This window comes from Castor canadensis, chromosome 5, assembly GCF_047511655.1.
Source record: "Castor canadensis chromosome 5, mCasCan1.hap1v2, whole genome shotgun sequence".
Classification (NCBI taxonomy): Eukaryota; Metazoa; Chordata; class Mammalia; order Rodentia; family Castoridae; genus Castor; species Castor canadensis.
The window spans coordinates 108474494-108489590 of record NC_133390.1 but is presented as its reverse complement, the minus strand read 5'-3'; the positions used below and the strand labels follow the sequence as shown (position 1 = coordinate 108489590).

At 34.5% G+C, this 15097-nt stretch overlaps 1 protein-coding gene across 6 annotated transcripts in view; it reads right to left on the bottom strand.

The window, feature by feature from the left end:
- The window catches only part of Ift80 (intraflagellar transport 80), a 119345-nt gene that overhangs the window by 29403 nt on the left and 74845 nt on the right, over positions 1-15097 (bottom strand). For all 6 annotated transcript variants that reach the window (XM_074073888.1, XM_074073886.1, XM_074073889.1 and 3 more), the window contains 3 exons: positions 8836-8954; positions 4876-4950; positions 495-658 (listed from right to left, as the gene is read on the bottom strand). In XM_074073888.1, the coding sequence (XP_073929989.1) occupies positions 495-658; positions 4876-4950; positions 8836-8954 (358 nt within the window). The remainder of the gene's footprint in view (positions 1-494; positions 659-4875; positions 4951-8835; positions 8955-15097) is intronic.

Sequence of the window (15097 nt, the reverse complement as noted above, 5' to 3'; positions counted from 1 at the left end):
CATACTTATATTTATGTAAAAATACTAATGTGGCCTAGATTTTTAAACAGAAAATTTAAGTTATCCATATCTTTCTTCTGCTTCATTAAGTTGCTAATTTAAAAAATAAACAAAATAAATTGTAAGATGTAGAAAACATTTACTAGGTTACCAAATGAAGAAAAAGGGAATATTTAAAAAGTTTAAAATTACTATATACTTTAGGACCACAATCTTGAGTTAAAACTCTCTATCAACAGCTACTAAATATACAAAGATTTACTTCTTACCACAGATCTTGGGTGTTATGATAGTATCTGTTTATTCTAACAACTGGATATACAGGCAATTTAGTTCTTATTTAATTCATGGTTAGAACAAATGAGGAAGCTCATAATTCTTTCATATAAAGTTAACATATCGATAGATGGGAAAGTAAAAGCTAATTCATAAAAATTTTATAGCATTTACAAATTTCAAGGAAATTTGACATGGAAAATTAGAAAAATACTTACTTTTTTCATCGGCTTTGTCTTTTATTGCTACAGTATCATTACTCAGAGACACAGTCTGTGCATTCAGAATATCTGTTCTCATTCCAGGAAATTTTGGAGAAGAAATGAAGCGCCCCTCATAAGAATATAAATAGATACCACCACCATCGACCAGAAGAAAATGTCTAAAAAATAAAGAATAAATAGGAGGATACAATATTTTTACTTTTATACTAAAGGATAGTTTTATCACTTGGGAAAAATCTAAATCCTACAATTAAAATAAGTACATAGATACATAGAATGAAATATTTCCTCTCTAGGGATTGGTACAGTGGGAGAGGGGAGGACATAAGGAAAGGATGTAGGAAGGTGAATGTGGTGGAAATTTCATGTACTCATGTTATGAAAAAGGACAAATGAGACCTGTTGAAACTTTTCCAGGAATTAGGGAAGAGGAAATAAAGGAGAATGATAGAAGGGGTGAATTTAACTAAGATACAGTGTAAGAACTTTTGTAAATGTCACAATGTTCCCTCAGTACAACAATGTAAAAAAATACATGCAAAAAAAGAATGATATACTTAAAAAACTGAAAGTCAACATCTGTTTTGGTTTTTCTGGGTTTTTGTTTTTTTAATGGAATAGGGAAGAAAAATGAATATATAATTAGCATCCTATATACTAAACTTGTGACTTCTTTTATATTCTACCTTCAACTAATTTCATTTCCTAGAAGAATCTCCCTAAAAAGATAATTATAAAATCTCTAAATTAATAATTTAGAGATTTTAATGCCAGATGCTATGTTTCATGAAACAGTATTAATACATACTTCATAATTAAAGATTATGTTAAACATTAAACACTGGTTAAAGTGAAAATGACACAAAAATTAATTTCAGTGCCAGCATTTATTCACATGACTGTAAAATTACATGGCGATCATAAACATGCATTCATATCTTAAACTCACACATTTTTTGCAGCAGGTATTCAGTTTCATGTAGTATGTTACAGCTACATCCAAGGCACTGGGCTCTGTGTCATTTTTTACTAACTCACATACATATTTTATGATTGCATATTTTTCCTTTGAAAACTTACAAGTATTGTAAAAAATAATTAAAGCAAACAAAGGACTCTTGTGATCCAGCTCCACAGAGATAACTATAGTAAACAGTATGAATATATGAGTTTAATCCACACATCCACACTACTACAGAATAAAAAACCCCCACAAAGTATGGAGATATATACATGGCAAGCACTTTACCACTGTGCCACCCCCAGCCCTACTAACTCACTATTTTCTTTGTCCTTGGAGTTTCAAGATTAGTTTTATTTTGGGGGGGTGTGAAACATTCAGGTCATTCTAAAGAGGCAAAGCCATAGAAAAGGTATACTCAAATGTTTCTCCTTTATTTAATCATATCCATTCTCCACTTCCATTCCCTGGAACCAGTTACTTCCTTTTCTGATTTATCCTTTCTGCGTTTTATTGCACAAATTGAGCAGATAGGTGTTTTATCTTCTTCTTCTTTTTTTTTTTTTTTTTTTTTTTTTGTGGTGTTGGGAATGGAATCCAGGGCTTTGTTCATGCTAGGAAAGCACTACACCACTGAGCTAATCCCCAGGCTCTTTTTCTCCTTTCTTACTTGAAGGGTAGCATTCTATAGGTATTTCTTTGTACTTTCTTCCCTCTTTGGGTGTTTTGAGACAGACTCTCACTAGGTAGCCTAGGCTGGCCTTGAACTTGTGATCCTCCTGCCTTAGCCTCCCAAGTACTGGGAATAGAGGCATGCCCCACCACATGAGCATGAATTTTTTCTTCTCACTCTTTTTTTTTTTTTTGAAGAGCCCACACCTTGAGCCAGCCCTTTTATGTGATGGGTTTTTTTGAGATAGGGTCTCACAAACTATTTGCCTGGGCTGGCTTTGAACCACAATCCTCCCGATCTCTGTCTCCTGAGTAACTAGGATTACAAGTGTGAGCCACTGGCACCCAGCATCCTTCTCACTCTTCAAGGACATTTTATTTCAAATTATTCCCTATTTTAAAGTGTTTATAGTGTATATGAATCTATTTGTCTACTTATTTTGTAATATACTTTCTACAAGCACAATTACTTGATCAAATGGTACATATTTTTAAAAATGTAATACATGTCATTTAACTGACTTTTGAGAGGTTGTACACAATGCATCTATGTTGGTGAGCCTGGTTAATACTCATCTTAATACTGAAGACATGTTTTAAATCTTATGCTTAAGGTCTCAGTATTCTCAGTTCAGAAGTATTCATTGATTTAGAAATTGCTAATTGTTCTTTCTTGTTATGGAGGCAGAAAGGGAATAAGCCAAAACCAATGAAAAGTTAGTAACTAATGAATACCAACTGTACACACTTTAATTAACTAATACTAAAAGATTGGTAAGTAGTTTATTTAATAGAAGGGTTTGGTCTTTACACATTAGAATGTGGCTATACACATTAGTGTACAAAAATGGGTGTAAATGTATAAATAAGACCAGTGGTAGGTGGTCACTAAAATATTCTCTAATTACATATGCAATTAACATATGCCTTTATATATTCAATAAATACATTTATAAACAATGTGTAAATAAATATATTTGAAACTGTTGAAGTAAAAAGCATTTCACAAATATGCTTTTTTAGATAGATGACATTTTACCTTATAAATGGCAAAATGACATTTAAAAATTATAACTAAATGAATAAAGAATGCATTTCAATTTCATTACACAGATGATATAAATTTTGACATAATGTTTTCTTGATCACTCAAGGTCATCAATATGATGATCTTACTCTTTAGTAACTAAATGACAGCTCTAACTCTCATGAGACTTGGCTGAAGCTCAGAATAATTATAATATTCAGCTCCACAGTTCTGTGCTTTAGTTTTCTCTGTACTTCCCTGCCAGACAGGCACTTTTCTTCCTGTCATTGTGCCAGCCTCTAACAGTCCATGGCACCATTCCTGTTTGGGTTTGCTATTTATAAAAAGCTGTGAGCTAGAAAACCTGATAATAAACACTCTAAAGAGCTGCCTCAATGATGAGTGAATGGATAAGGAATAAAGTACATGGTTTAAGTGCAAAGGTTTCATGTGGAGCTATCTATTTTTTAGATAATGCCAATTATATTTTTGTACTTTATTCAGGTTTTATTGGCTAGCTTTTCTAACTCTGATCTCTGATTCTGTATGGCATTACTGTTCTATTTGCTTGATAGTTTTCATAGAAAAAATGTGTGTTCCTGGAGTAACAGTTTTTCCCAATTTACTCAAGTTAACTGGCCCAGAGTTTCTTAGTCCTATTTATAGTGAAGGACTTGGCAGAGAATGCTATTTTTCAGACTTCAGGTCATAGCCTGATGGTGACCACGAAGCCAAAGAGTTTCAACCATTATTTAAAAATAAAAATAGTGCTGGGCGCTGGTGGCTCACACCTGTAATCCTAACTACTTGAGAGGTTGAGATTGGGAGGCTTGAGGTCCAAGGTCAGCACAAGCAAATAATTCAAGAGACTCCAAAATAACAAGAGCACAACGGACTGGAGGTATGGCTCAAGCAGTAGAGCAACTGCTTAGTAAGTGCAAAGTCCTGAGTTCAAACCCCAGTCTCACCAAAAACAAACAAATAAATACAAAAGAAAAATAGGGCTGGGGGTAGACCACATGCATAGCACGTGCAAGGCCTGGGTGGAAGCAGGCAGGAAGGAAGGCAGATGGGCAGACCACGAGGTCTAAACTATTTCAGAGTAATTTGCCTGTTTCACTCTCATTCTCTCATATTTTCACTCTGATGTTTACTTGTAATGAGTTTATTCTCATCATTTAAAATAACATCTTTTAAATTTCTCAGTTTTAATTTCTTTATTTTTTTCAGTATATTTTTTTGAGATAGGGTCTTACTATGTAGCCCAGTGTGGCCTGGAATTCACTGTTACCCAAGCTGGCCTCGAACTCATGATCCTCCTGCCTCTGCTACCTCATCCAGCTGTAGATTGCTTGTGGTATATAGATAGATAGATTTTTTTTTTTTCCTTGCTGTGTTGGGGATGGAACCAAGGGCCTTGCATATGTTAGGCAAGTACCCTACCACTGAGTTACATCTCTAGCCTTTAATTTCTAACTAACATGGTAACCTTTGATAACTTTTTAAGAATTTAAAGAAATTATGAGACTAAGAAATTTCAGAACCACTGATCTAAATTTATTTATTGTTTTCAATTCTTAAACATAAATAGAAAAAGACTAATTTCAAATGACTAGTATACTATTCTGCAAATGAGATATTTTAAAGAATGTTCCACTGCTATATATGATATCTTAACCCTAAATCTAATAGTTAAAATTAAATAAGAACATTACCTTTCTGCTTGTAGAATTAAACTAACCGTTCCTTCCTTGAGATCAAATATAAGTGGTGTATTCCAGTTCTTTGTACTAAAAGACAAAATGGATATTTATTAAAATCTCAAATATTAATTATTTAATAAGTAGAAAGGTACTTATTTTAAATAAAGTGACTCTATTTATAAACAAGTAATTGTACATATACTTGTTTTACAGCATTTAGCACATTTTTCTAAAATTATTTACTCACATGTCTGTATCATCGAATACAAAGCAGAGACTCTGTGTCCCCAGCAACTGGCACATAGTAGACACTAAATAAATGTTCACTATAGGTATTACAATATGTGAGCCTAGGAATACTAAGTGTAAGTCCTAGTTTTGCCATTTATTAGCTTGGGAAAGTTGTCTAATGTCTGAAAAACAGTAGCAGCATGACATTTTGAGGATAGAATTTTGCTAGACAGGTCTGAATTGGAAATATAGTTGCACCATCTCCCAGCCATACGATCTTAACAAGCTTAACCTCTGAAACATCAGTGTCCTCATTTGTAAATAGGGATAATGATAAATGATCCAAGTGTCTGGCAAACTGCCTGTCTCATAGCAGGTGCTGAACAAACTTAACATGGTTATTTTCCCAATCTCTCGATATTATCTTTGGGCTATGATGAAATTATTTCTGTGAAGCATTCTGCAAACAGTAAAATACTATATAAATATAAGCTATGATCAGGCTTACTGAATCCAATGATGAATAAGTCATTCCTTTTTTATAGGATAATATGATTCAAAGATTAGGGTGGGTGAGAGAATGTCTACAAGTGGGAAAATCCATCCTTAAATAGACAAACTTGTATCACAGTTTAAAATGTTTACTACTCCTATATATTTTGAATTTCTATCACTAACTTTAACAGAACCAATTCTTTAAATCAAATTAAAGCTCATATTCGCATCCAGAAGACAGGAGGAAGACTGTAGTGTGCAGGCAGCTTGGTGGGCAATTCATCTTGTCTAATGTAGATTTTGATTCCCATTTTCAGTAAGTAAATGCATGCATAAGGCAAAATAGCTAATACATTTCTACTAATAATATAGTAATTTTATTAGTAATTAGTTCTAGTAATTAGTTTGTGGTTTATAGGTCTGATAAAGATAACATGCTTTTGTATTTCAGAAAAAAATATCAGCATGTTTCACTGATTTAGTTACCGAAATTAACTGTGATTTCTGAAAACTGACATATAATTGCTATAGAAATACAAATTCCTTATTCTAGAAAATAAAACAAGAAAGAGTATTATTAATAGTTGCTTGAAAAAATAAGTGGAATATTTAACATAAAATTCTTTTTCTAGAATTTCTTTTAATATAGATCATTATATTACTTGCATGTTTGTTTTAATAATTATATTTTTATTACTAAAAATGGAGCAACAGTTATAAAGATTCAAATCCCAGTTCTTGGTTTAATAACGATGTTAAATAATATGAAGCTGGGCACTGGTGGTTTATGCTTGTAATCCTAGCTACTTGAGAAGCTAAAAATTGGGAGCACAGTGGTTTAAGCTCAGCAAGGGCAAAAAGTTCACAAGACTCCATCTCAACCAATAGCTATGTGTGGTGGCATGAGCCTGGCTGGCATCCCAAGCTATCCAACAGGCTGAAATCAGAGGACCATGGTTCAAGTCCAGCCAGGGAGAAAAAGTTCATGAAACCCTCTCTCAATGGAAAAAAGCTGGGCATGATGGCAAGGACCTGTCATCCCAGCCATGGCGGGAAGCCTAAATAGGAAGATGGATAGTCCAGGTCGACGTGGGCAGAGTGGGGCCCCATATCCAAAATAACCAGAGCAAATAGGGCAGGAGGTATGGCTCAAGGTGCAGAGCACCTGCCAAGAAAGAGCTTTTTATAAAATAAAAAATAAAGAAGCCGAATAGTTTAGCCTAGGACAAGTTACGTAATCATTCTGTGACCTTAAACTTCATATTGTAAAATAGAAATACTAAAAATACTATAAAAGATAGCATAATGATTGCTAAACAAAAAAGTTATTATTATCTAAACTACTAGTAGGTTTTCCAGCTTAATAAAATATATTTCAGTAATGACAGGCCTCAGCCCTATTTCATTCCAACTACTACTCTGCCAGGGAGAGGAAATAAGGTTAACTCAGAAAAGAAGAAAAGCGATCTTATATTTTGCTACACAATGACTAAGATGGGAAAAGTAAAATGACAAAAAAAATTAAGTAACGGCTGCTAAACTTTTAGTATTTTAAAAAGCAATGTCTTTGATACAAGTAACACCTAATGATATCAATCTTCAGATTCAAACATTATGTCCTTGCCACTAACTAGTAAAATAAATCTCACTTAGGACATTTAAAAGCCAGTTTTCTAACGACAAACAGAAAGCTCTAAACTGAAGAGTTTCCTTAAGTGATTTTTTTCTTAAATTACTACTGTTCCTCCTTTCATTTAAGAAAAAAAATTCACATAAAATTGAGCTGCTTGTTTATCCACTCTCCTCTGGTTCTCCCATTCTGTGTTCATTTTCCCAAGCTGCAGATTCTGATTAGAGCAGATTTGTACATAATGAGTGGGAAATTTTTTAAAATATGCTGGTAGCAGTTGATGATTAAATTGAGTATCATTGTGTTCCATGTTACTGGGCTTTAGGATACCAAAGCAACACTATATTTTATGTATTTCAATTCATTTATTCATTTTCAAAATATAAAGTGCCGATATTGGGCTAAATACTGGGCATATAGTGATGAATAAGACACATGTAGTTGTATCCTCAATTCCATATTCCATGATTAAACTATAATCATATAGTTTACAAATATAAGCACAGACTTAAAAAAAATCCTTAACTACTTACAACTTTTAAAAGTATCATAGTGGTTACATGAGTTCTCTGGATGGTTATGGAGTCAACTAGTAGAATGCTAGAGAGCCAGCTTGTAACGGTTGTTAAATATTTTAAATTTTGTTAATTTGACTAAATGCAACTGTTCATTCAACCGTTTAAAATGAAATTTAATAAACTATTGAGCTTACAGAGGTAATAAATACTCAAAAACTTATTCCTTCAGGATTATATTTAGTTTACTATATGCACATGAAATTATTTTCATCACTTGTTTCTACACGGTAGCAAAGGAATGTAATGGTTTGCTACTCTGCATCTCCTCTCAACTCTGCTTTCAGCAAATTCACTATGGTAACTTGAAATTGGTCATGGTACAAATATTTACATCATGGAAATCATCAAACACCATGAATCAGGTTTGTTTCCAGAAAACTAGTCATTCATTGCTCATCAGCACACTTAGTTACCCTTTTAAAATACCAAATATATATTGGTGAAGTGGCTCAAGTGGCAGAGAGCCTGCCTGGAAAACCCCAGTATCACCACCACTACCACCCAAAAAAAACCTCATTAAATATTAAACATTTTGAACTGAAGAACATACTTAAGTTATAGATACGAGCTTCTTGGATGTATAAAATTATACCCTGCCTTTGAACATGGAGCATACTGAATTTTTTTTTTCATTATTTTTGGATAAGTTTGGGTCATTGGTCAGAGCATCCATGATTACCCTGAGCTATATAAGAAGCCTAAACTCCTTGTGCCCTTACTGAATACCTTTGTTTGGTTCCTTTCCCTATTATTTATCAGCTATTCCTAAACTCTGGGTTTTGAAATAAAACAACCAAATTCTTTAGCACTAAGAATAAACACTATATCAGATAAGGTAAATTTCCTGTTATAAATATGATTACTAACCTTTGAGACGCAAGCTTTATTAGACTTATTTTCATTATACATACCTCACTTTTTCTCACTTCTTGTTTGAGGTAAGATTTTGAATAAGTGAAGTTTAAACTAAACTATGTTGATGTGAAAACTTGAAAATAACAGATAAAACTGAACTTTTAAGAAATGCAAGATGCTTACGAGAACACATAACACTGAAGAGATGTTGAAACAACTAAGTGTGCACAGTTCAAAGATGCTTTAATGACTCTATCACGGAATTCCAGTAAATCCACTGCATCATTAAGAACGTTACGAACCTAAACAAGAAAAAATGAAAGACCAACAAACAACATTAAAACATCAAAGTTCAGATTTTTAATATGAACAAAAAACTCAATGCATTCTTGATTATCTAATCATATAAAAAAGAATTCAACTAGGCATAAGGTGATATACTTGGATATAAAAATCAACCAAGAAAATACAGATTTAAAAAAAACCTCTTAGAAGTAAGTAGAAAAAGACCTATAAGGATTTTTAACTTGCACGCCAAACTGAATGATACAGCAATGAGTGATAATGTGAAAAAAGTTCTAACACTGAGATAGAGTTGAAGGAGGGTGGCATATAGAAGTTGGAAAGAGACTACATGTCTTCTGCCCAAAAAGATTAAGAATACCTCCTTTTAGTACAGATTTTACTTTAAAATTTAAGCTCTAAAAAAAGAGGTGTAATTGCTTTTAAAAATCAAAAGTAATCTAGAAGGAGGTATTGGTTTAAGAAAAAAAAAAAACTAACCGCATAGTGAAGAAGCCAAGCTGCACAGAGTGGGAAAGTACTTCCTTCCATACGTAAACTCACAGAGATAATAAGAAAGCGAAGCAACAGCTAACAAAGGGAGGCTTGCCTATGATAGTCAAAATCCTTAGCAAAGTTTCTAACAGACTAGTTTACAAGGATTTTAGCACTTGGCAGTATTGGCCAAAAATCTTGAAGCTGAAAGACAAACTGCAACAAGTCAAAAAAAATGGTGGGCAAGTTAGATTTACCTAATCTCAATCAGATTAATATCAATAGATAAGAGAATAGGTAAAACAGAAAAGAGGTGAAAAATAGAGGAAAAAAATCAATGTAATTATATCTGCAAGTTAGTATTTCTTTAATTATTATTGTAATGGGGGTACTTTGAGTAATTCTTTGAGCTATGTTGCCATTTTTCTGAAAATAATATGACAAAGTATTAATGAACAAGGAAAGGTATGGAAGGAAATAGAGGAAGATAAAGTCAAACTTCTTGTAAGTACTTCTTCCAAGTACTTATCTCTGCCAGAAGATGAGGTTATGGTGGTCTAGAATCAGCACTGAGGAATAAGGAAAACATTTATTCCCCCTCTAGATCCAGTGACCTAAGGCACATAGAATAAAGCAAACTTGAGGAGAGTGATGGCTAACCTTGATTTTCAACTTGAGTGGATAGAGGGATGTGTCTATGGGCGACTCCAGAGACAATTAGATCATGCAGGCTCTGACTTAGTCAATGGATTAATTCACTGAAGGATTTGCACTTGGATGGCATTATTCAGAAGTAGTGGGAACTCCCAAGGTGTGGTCTAGCTGGAAGGAGTAGGTCACAGAAGCATGCATGTGGGGGCTGCAGCTTGTCCCAGGCCCCAGTCTTGTCTGTGCTTCTCCACTGCTATTAGATGAGTCGCTATGCTCCACCACACACCTCACCTTGATGCTCTCCCTCACACAGGCCCAGAAACAATGGAGCCAGCCAAACATGGGCTCAAACCACAGCCAAAATAAGCCTCTCCTCCTTTGAAAGTGTTCTCGAAGTTATCTGTCACAGCATAAAAAGTGACTAACACAAGAAAGCTGTAGGACAGACAGTGGTTTCAGGAACCAGCTGTTTTTTAATTACAGCAAGAATGTACAACCCACTCTCAGTGAAGTTATGATACATCTTCACCAGAAGTCTGACTTTCCAGTCTTTTTTAAAGATTCAAAATACCTCTGGAAGCATTTTGAAGCTAATAGAATGATATTAAAATTTTTAAGGGAAGTTATATTCTACCTTCCTTAAAGCAACATGTTATCTAGTTAAATAAATTGTTGATACATCTAAAGGAAAATTCACTATTTAAAAAACCAATCATACAGACTTCTGCCATTATTCAAATTACAGATAAGATTCCTTAAAATCCATACTTGCCTGAAGCTTCACTAGGGGGAATGCCCTTTTTTCTGTGAATCTTGCACAATAGAACCAAACCAAAAAAAAAAAAAAAAACCCACTCATAATAACAAAACTGTTACAGTTACAAAACTATGGTGAATCTCATATCAGAAATGTTCTGTGCTGAATTTTAAAATGTACTTGTTACTCTGTTCAATTCAAGGCAGCTCTAGGATTAATCTCCTGATACTTACATCAACTTATACTTTATCACAATATTTAGACTCCTCACACTGACATAAGTCCAAAGACTCAGGGCTGGACATGGTGGTACATTTCTATAATCCCAGCTACTGAGGAGGAGGAGATAGGAGGATAGAGGTCAGAGGTCAACCAGTTAAACACTCAAGACCCTATCTGAAAAACAAACTAAAGCACAAAAGGCTAGGGGCATGGCTCAAGTGGTTAGAGAGCTTGCCTAACTAGTGTGAGGCCTTGAGTTCAAACCCCAGTATCACAAAAGAAGTCTAAAATTCTGTTTGCAAAATTACCCTAAATACTCATTTAATCCTATACATAGCTATACTGATAGCAAAAGCTACTACTTGTTTTCGTTTTATGGACATTATCTCCTTTAATTCTGAAACTCACTCTATTATTACCTCTTTACAAGACACAAAGTGACTAAGAATCAGATACTCTTCAATTTTGGCAACTATTAAAAAGCCAAATATATATCCCATGCTAAAATTAGGACAAAAGGAAAGAAATAATGGTAAGATTGAGACCCTAGAACTGCCCCATCCCCTACATCGGTACCCTTTCCCAGGCCCTTCCTCCTAACAAAGACATCAACTGTATCCTTTGGAGAGAATTATTCACTAGGATACATATTGTAGGCAAGGGATAGATTCTAGCCAATTGTGTCCCACAGACGCTGAGGTCCAGGGAGGCAGGAAGAGCAATGAAGCCTATTATTGGGAAAAAGCCTACTAAGCTTCTAACAAAACCTGAAAACAAAAAGTTGTGATTGTTCAGTTCCTGTGGAAATCCTGGGGTCCTACTTTACAACTAAAGAAAGTGAGCTGCTATAGAATAAGGATTCTCCAAAAAGTTCAAGGAGACCTTCCCATAAAAGCAAACTAGAATTGCCAAAGTGACCAAGCAACTATTGTTAAGAATGAATTCTTAGAATACTGTCCAGCTAGATTTTAAGCTATGGACTTGGTAATCGCTGTGTGATGTTTTCCCTTTTCCAAATTGTTTTTCTTGTAGCCATCTTATTTCCCCTTCATCATTGTAAACCTGGAATATGGGAAGGAGGAAGAGGGAAGAGGGAAAATAAATTCATTTTTATTCATAGTTTTCCAGACTAGAGACTTGGAGCTGATACAGTAACTACACAAGTCTAAAATGTCTTCTTTTTGGGAGGGGATAAAGGTTTACTTTAGTCACATATGGAGTAGCTGCATTAGTTAAGTGGTGTAGATCTGAATTACACATATATGAATAGGGTATGAATTGTGGTAGGCAGTTTGTAAGGTACTCCCAAAGATCTTTACCTCTGGTATTTGCACCCTTGTATAAATCTCTCCACTTGGTCCCAGTAGCATGCTTCTACTGGGTAGAATATGGCAAACGTGACAAGATGACACTTTTGATCTCAGGTGATAAAAAACCATGACTTATGCCTTGCTTTCTCTCTCTCTCTCTCTGGCTCTTCTCAGTTGGTAGCACAAGATTCCAAGTTCCAAGCTACCCCATGAAGAGCCACATACAAGGAACTGAAGTAAGTATCCCATCAACAGCCAACAAGAAACTGAAGACCTTTGTCCAAAAGACATTGGTGTGCTGAATCCTGCCAAAAATCATTGAGCTTGAAAGTAAATCTTCCCCTTTAGTGAGACTTCAGATGAGACTAAAACCTTGCCCAACACTTTCAAAGCAGTCTTGAGAGACTGTGCCAGAGGAGCTGACTAAGCCAGGACTGGATTTCTGACTCACAGAAAACGAGAGATAATAAATGTTGCTGTGTCAAGCCACTAAGTTTTGGGGTGATTATGGCTATTTAATAACCAAAGAATAGACTGTAATGGATATCTTTTTTGTCTGTCCAGATCAAATTATACCTTTCCTGGTAAATATGACTTGATTTTCCTTTGGGCAACTATTCCTTCCATTAGTCTCCATGATTAAATAGTTCAGCTGAGGTTGACTCATCTTCCTCCGTAGCATATGAGACTCAAGGTTGGGACTTCTGCTGGAATTACCAGGAAGAAAAGCATTCTCTGCTGAATGTGAAGTTGGTAGAATAGAAGCCTGGAGCTAAAAGCCACAAAATGGAGAAAGCCATTCTGAAAATGAAGCCCATTACAGAGAAAAGGAGAGTTGAAGAAGGTAAGTAATAAGTCTTGTTGATCTTATATGAGCCTCAACAATACCAGTCTATCTACTGACTTTCACATGAACCAATAAATTTTTTTCCTTCATTTCTCACCTTGAATCAATATGCTGAATATATTTTTTAAAAAAAAGATTTTTAAGATACTAACCTAAGAGACCCATAAGAACAAAGATTAGATGTGTTTTATTCACTACTGTATTCCCTATTGCTTAGCCCAGTGCTTAGCAAGTAGTGATCACTCAATTCAATTATCCATTGAATGAATGAAGGAAATTATCTAAGAAAAATGCTGAAGGGGTCCAACTTACCAAAAATATAACTAAATGTTTTATTTGATTTTGTAAGGCCTCTTTATAAGTTTTCTAGTTCTAAAACGTTAAAAAAAATTATTTGTAAACATTAGCCACAAAGATAATTTGGACTAGATAAGCCATTAAAATCTTCATAGTTCATCTTATTTCACATTAAAATCCTCTCACCACTTAGATTATTACTCTTTATTTTGAAAGAAAAACTCTCTAGATACATTCTTGTCTTGGGGTATTTTTGTAACGAAGACTTTAACTTATTCTTAGCAACTCTACATTACCTAGCTCCTTTGCACTGTATGAATATAGTAATTCCATTTGGTTTCTTCAACAAATAAAGTACAGGGGGTAGAAACAAGACAAACTGGGAAGCTAAAGACTAAAACAGACTTTAATAGTACATCAACCCAATATAATCATTTGGATCCTGATTCACAAAAACAAACTTAAACTTGTGAAATATAAGAAACAACTGAAAACCCAAATACTTCATGGATATTTGCTGTTATTAAGGAATTATTACTTTTAACATATGACAATGGCATTGTGGTTGACAATGGCATTGTGGTTATGTTAAAAAGAGTCCTTATCTAGGCTAGACATGATAACTCATGTTTATAATCTCAGCCACTTGAGAGACAGAAATTAGATGGATTGCAGTTAGAAGCCAGTCAGGGCAAAAAGTTAGTGAGACCCAAGAAGCCAGGTTTGGTGGAGTACACCTATCATCCCAGCACAGAGGAGGCATAAGTAGGAGGACTGCAGTCAAGGCTGGCCTGGACAAAAATGCAAAAGGACTGAGCATGGCTCAAGTGGTAGAATACCTGCCCAGCAAACAAGAGACCTTGAGTTTAAATCCCAGAATCACCCAAAAAAAGAGTGCTGATATTTTAGCTGTTTGTGCTGAACTTTTTACAGATGAAATACGATGTCTGAATTTTTCCTGGAAATAATTGGGGAAGGTAAGGTACCTATGGCTGTGGATGGGCAGGTGTGATCATGGGTTCATGACTACTGGAAAATGAGTACATAGAGACTCAATGCACTACTCTGTACATTTTAAATTCCCTAAATATGAAGCTTTAAAATTTTTAAATAAGCAAATAACACAAAGAAAAACTGTAAGAAGCCTAATTATTATGAGTCTAGCAAATATATCCAAATTTAAAAACCTACATACTTAGGCTAACAAAATATTTCAATAGATCTGCCCAGAAAATCATATAATTTATGCTTCCAAATTTTTATAGTTACCATAATAACATGAATTATGAAGACTGAAGATAGAAGCAACTATACAAGAGGAAGAAAAGGAAGGAGAGGATTTGCATTGGCCGATTGTCTTTGGCCTCCTCCTCCTTTTCTCCAATTAGGTTTGGATATATTTATTGAGCACTTATTATATGAAAGGCACTGGGCTAGTGGAGGCCCTATAAAGAATGAGAGAAATATAGTCTCTATGCCTTTAAGAAGCTTACAATTAGAGACACTTGCATGCCCACATTTATTGTAGAACTATTCACAATAGCTAAGCTATGAAAGCAGCCTAGATGCCCATCAACTGATGAG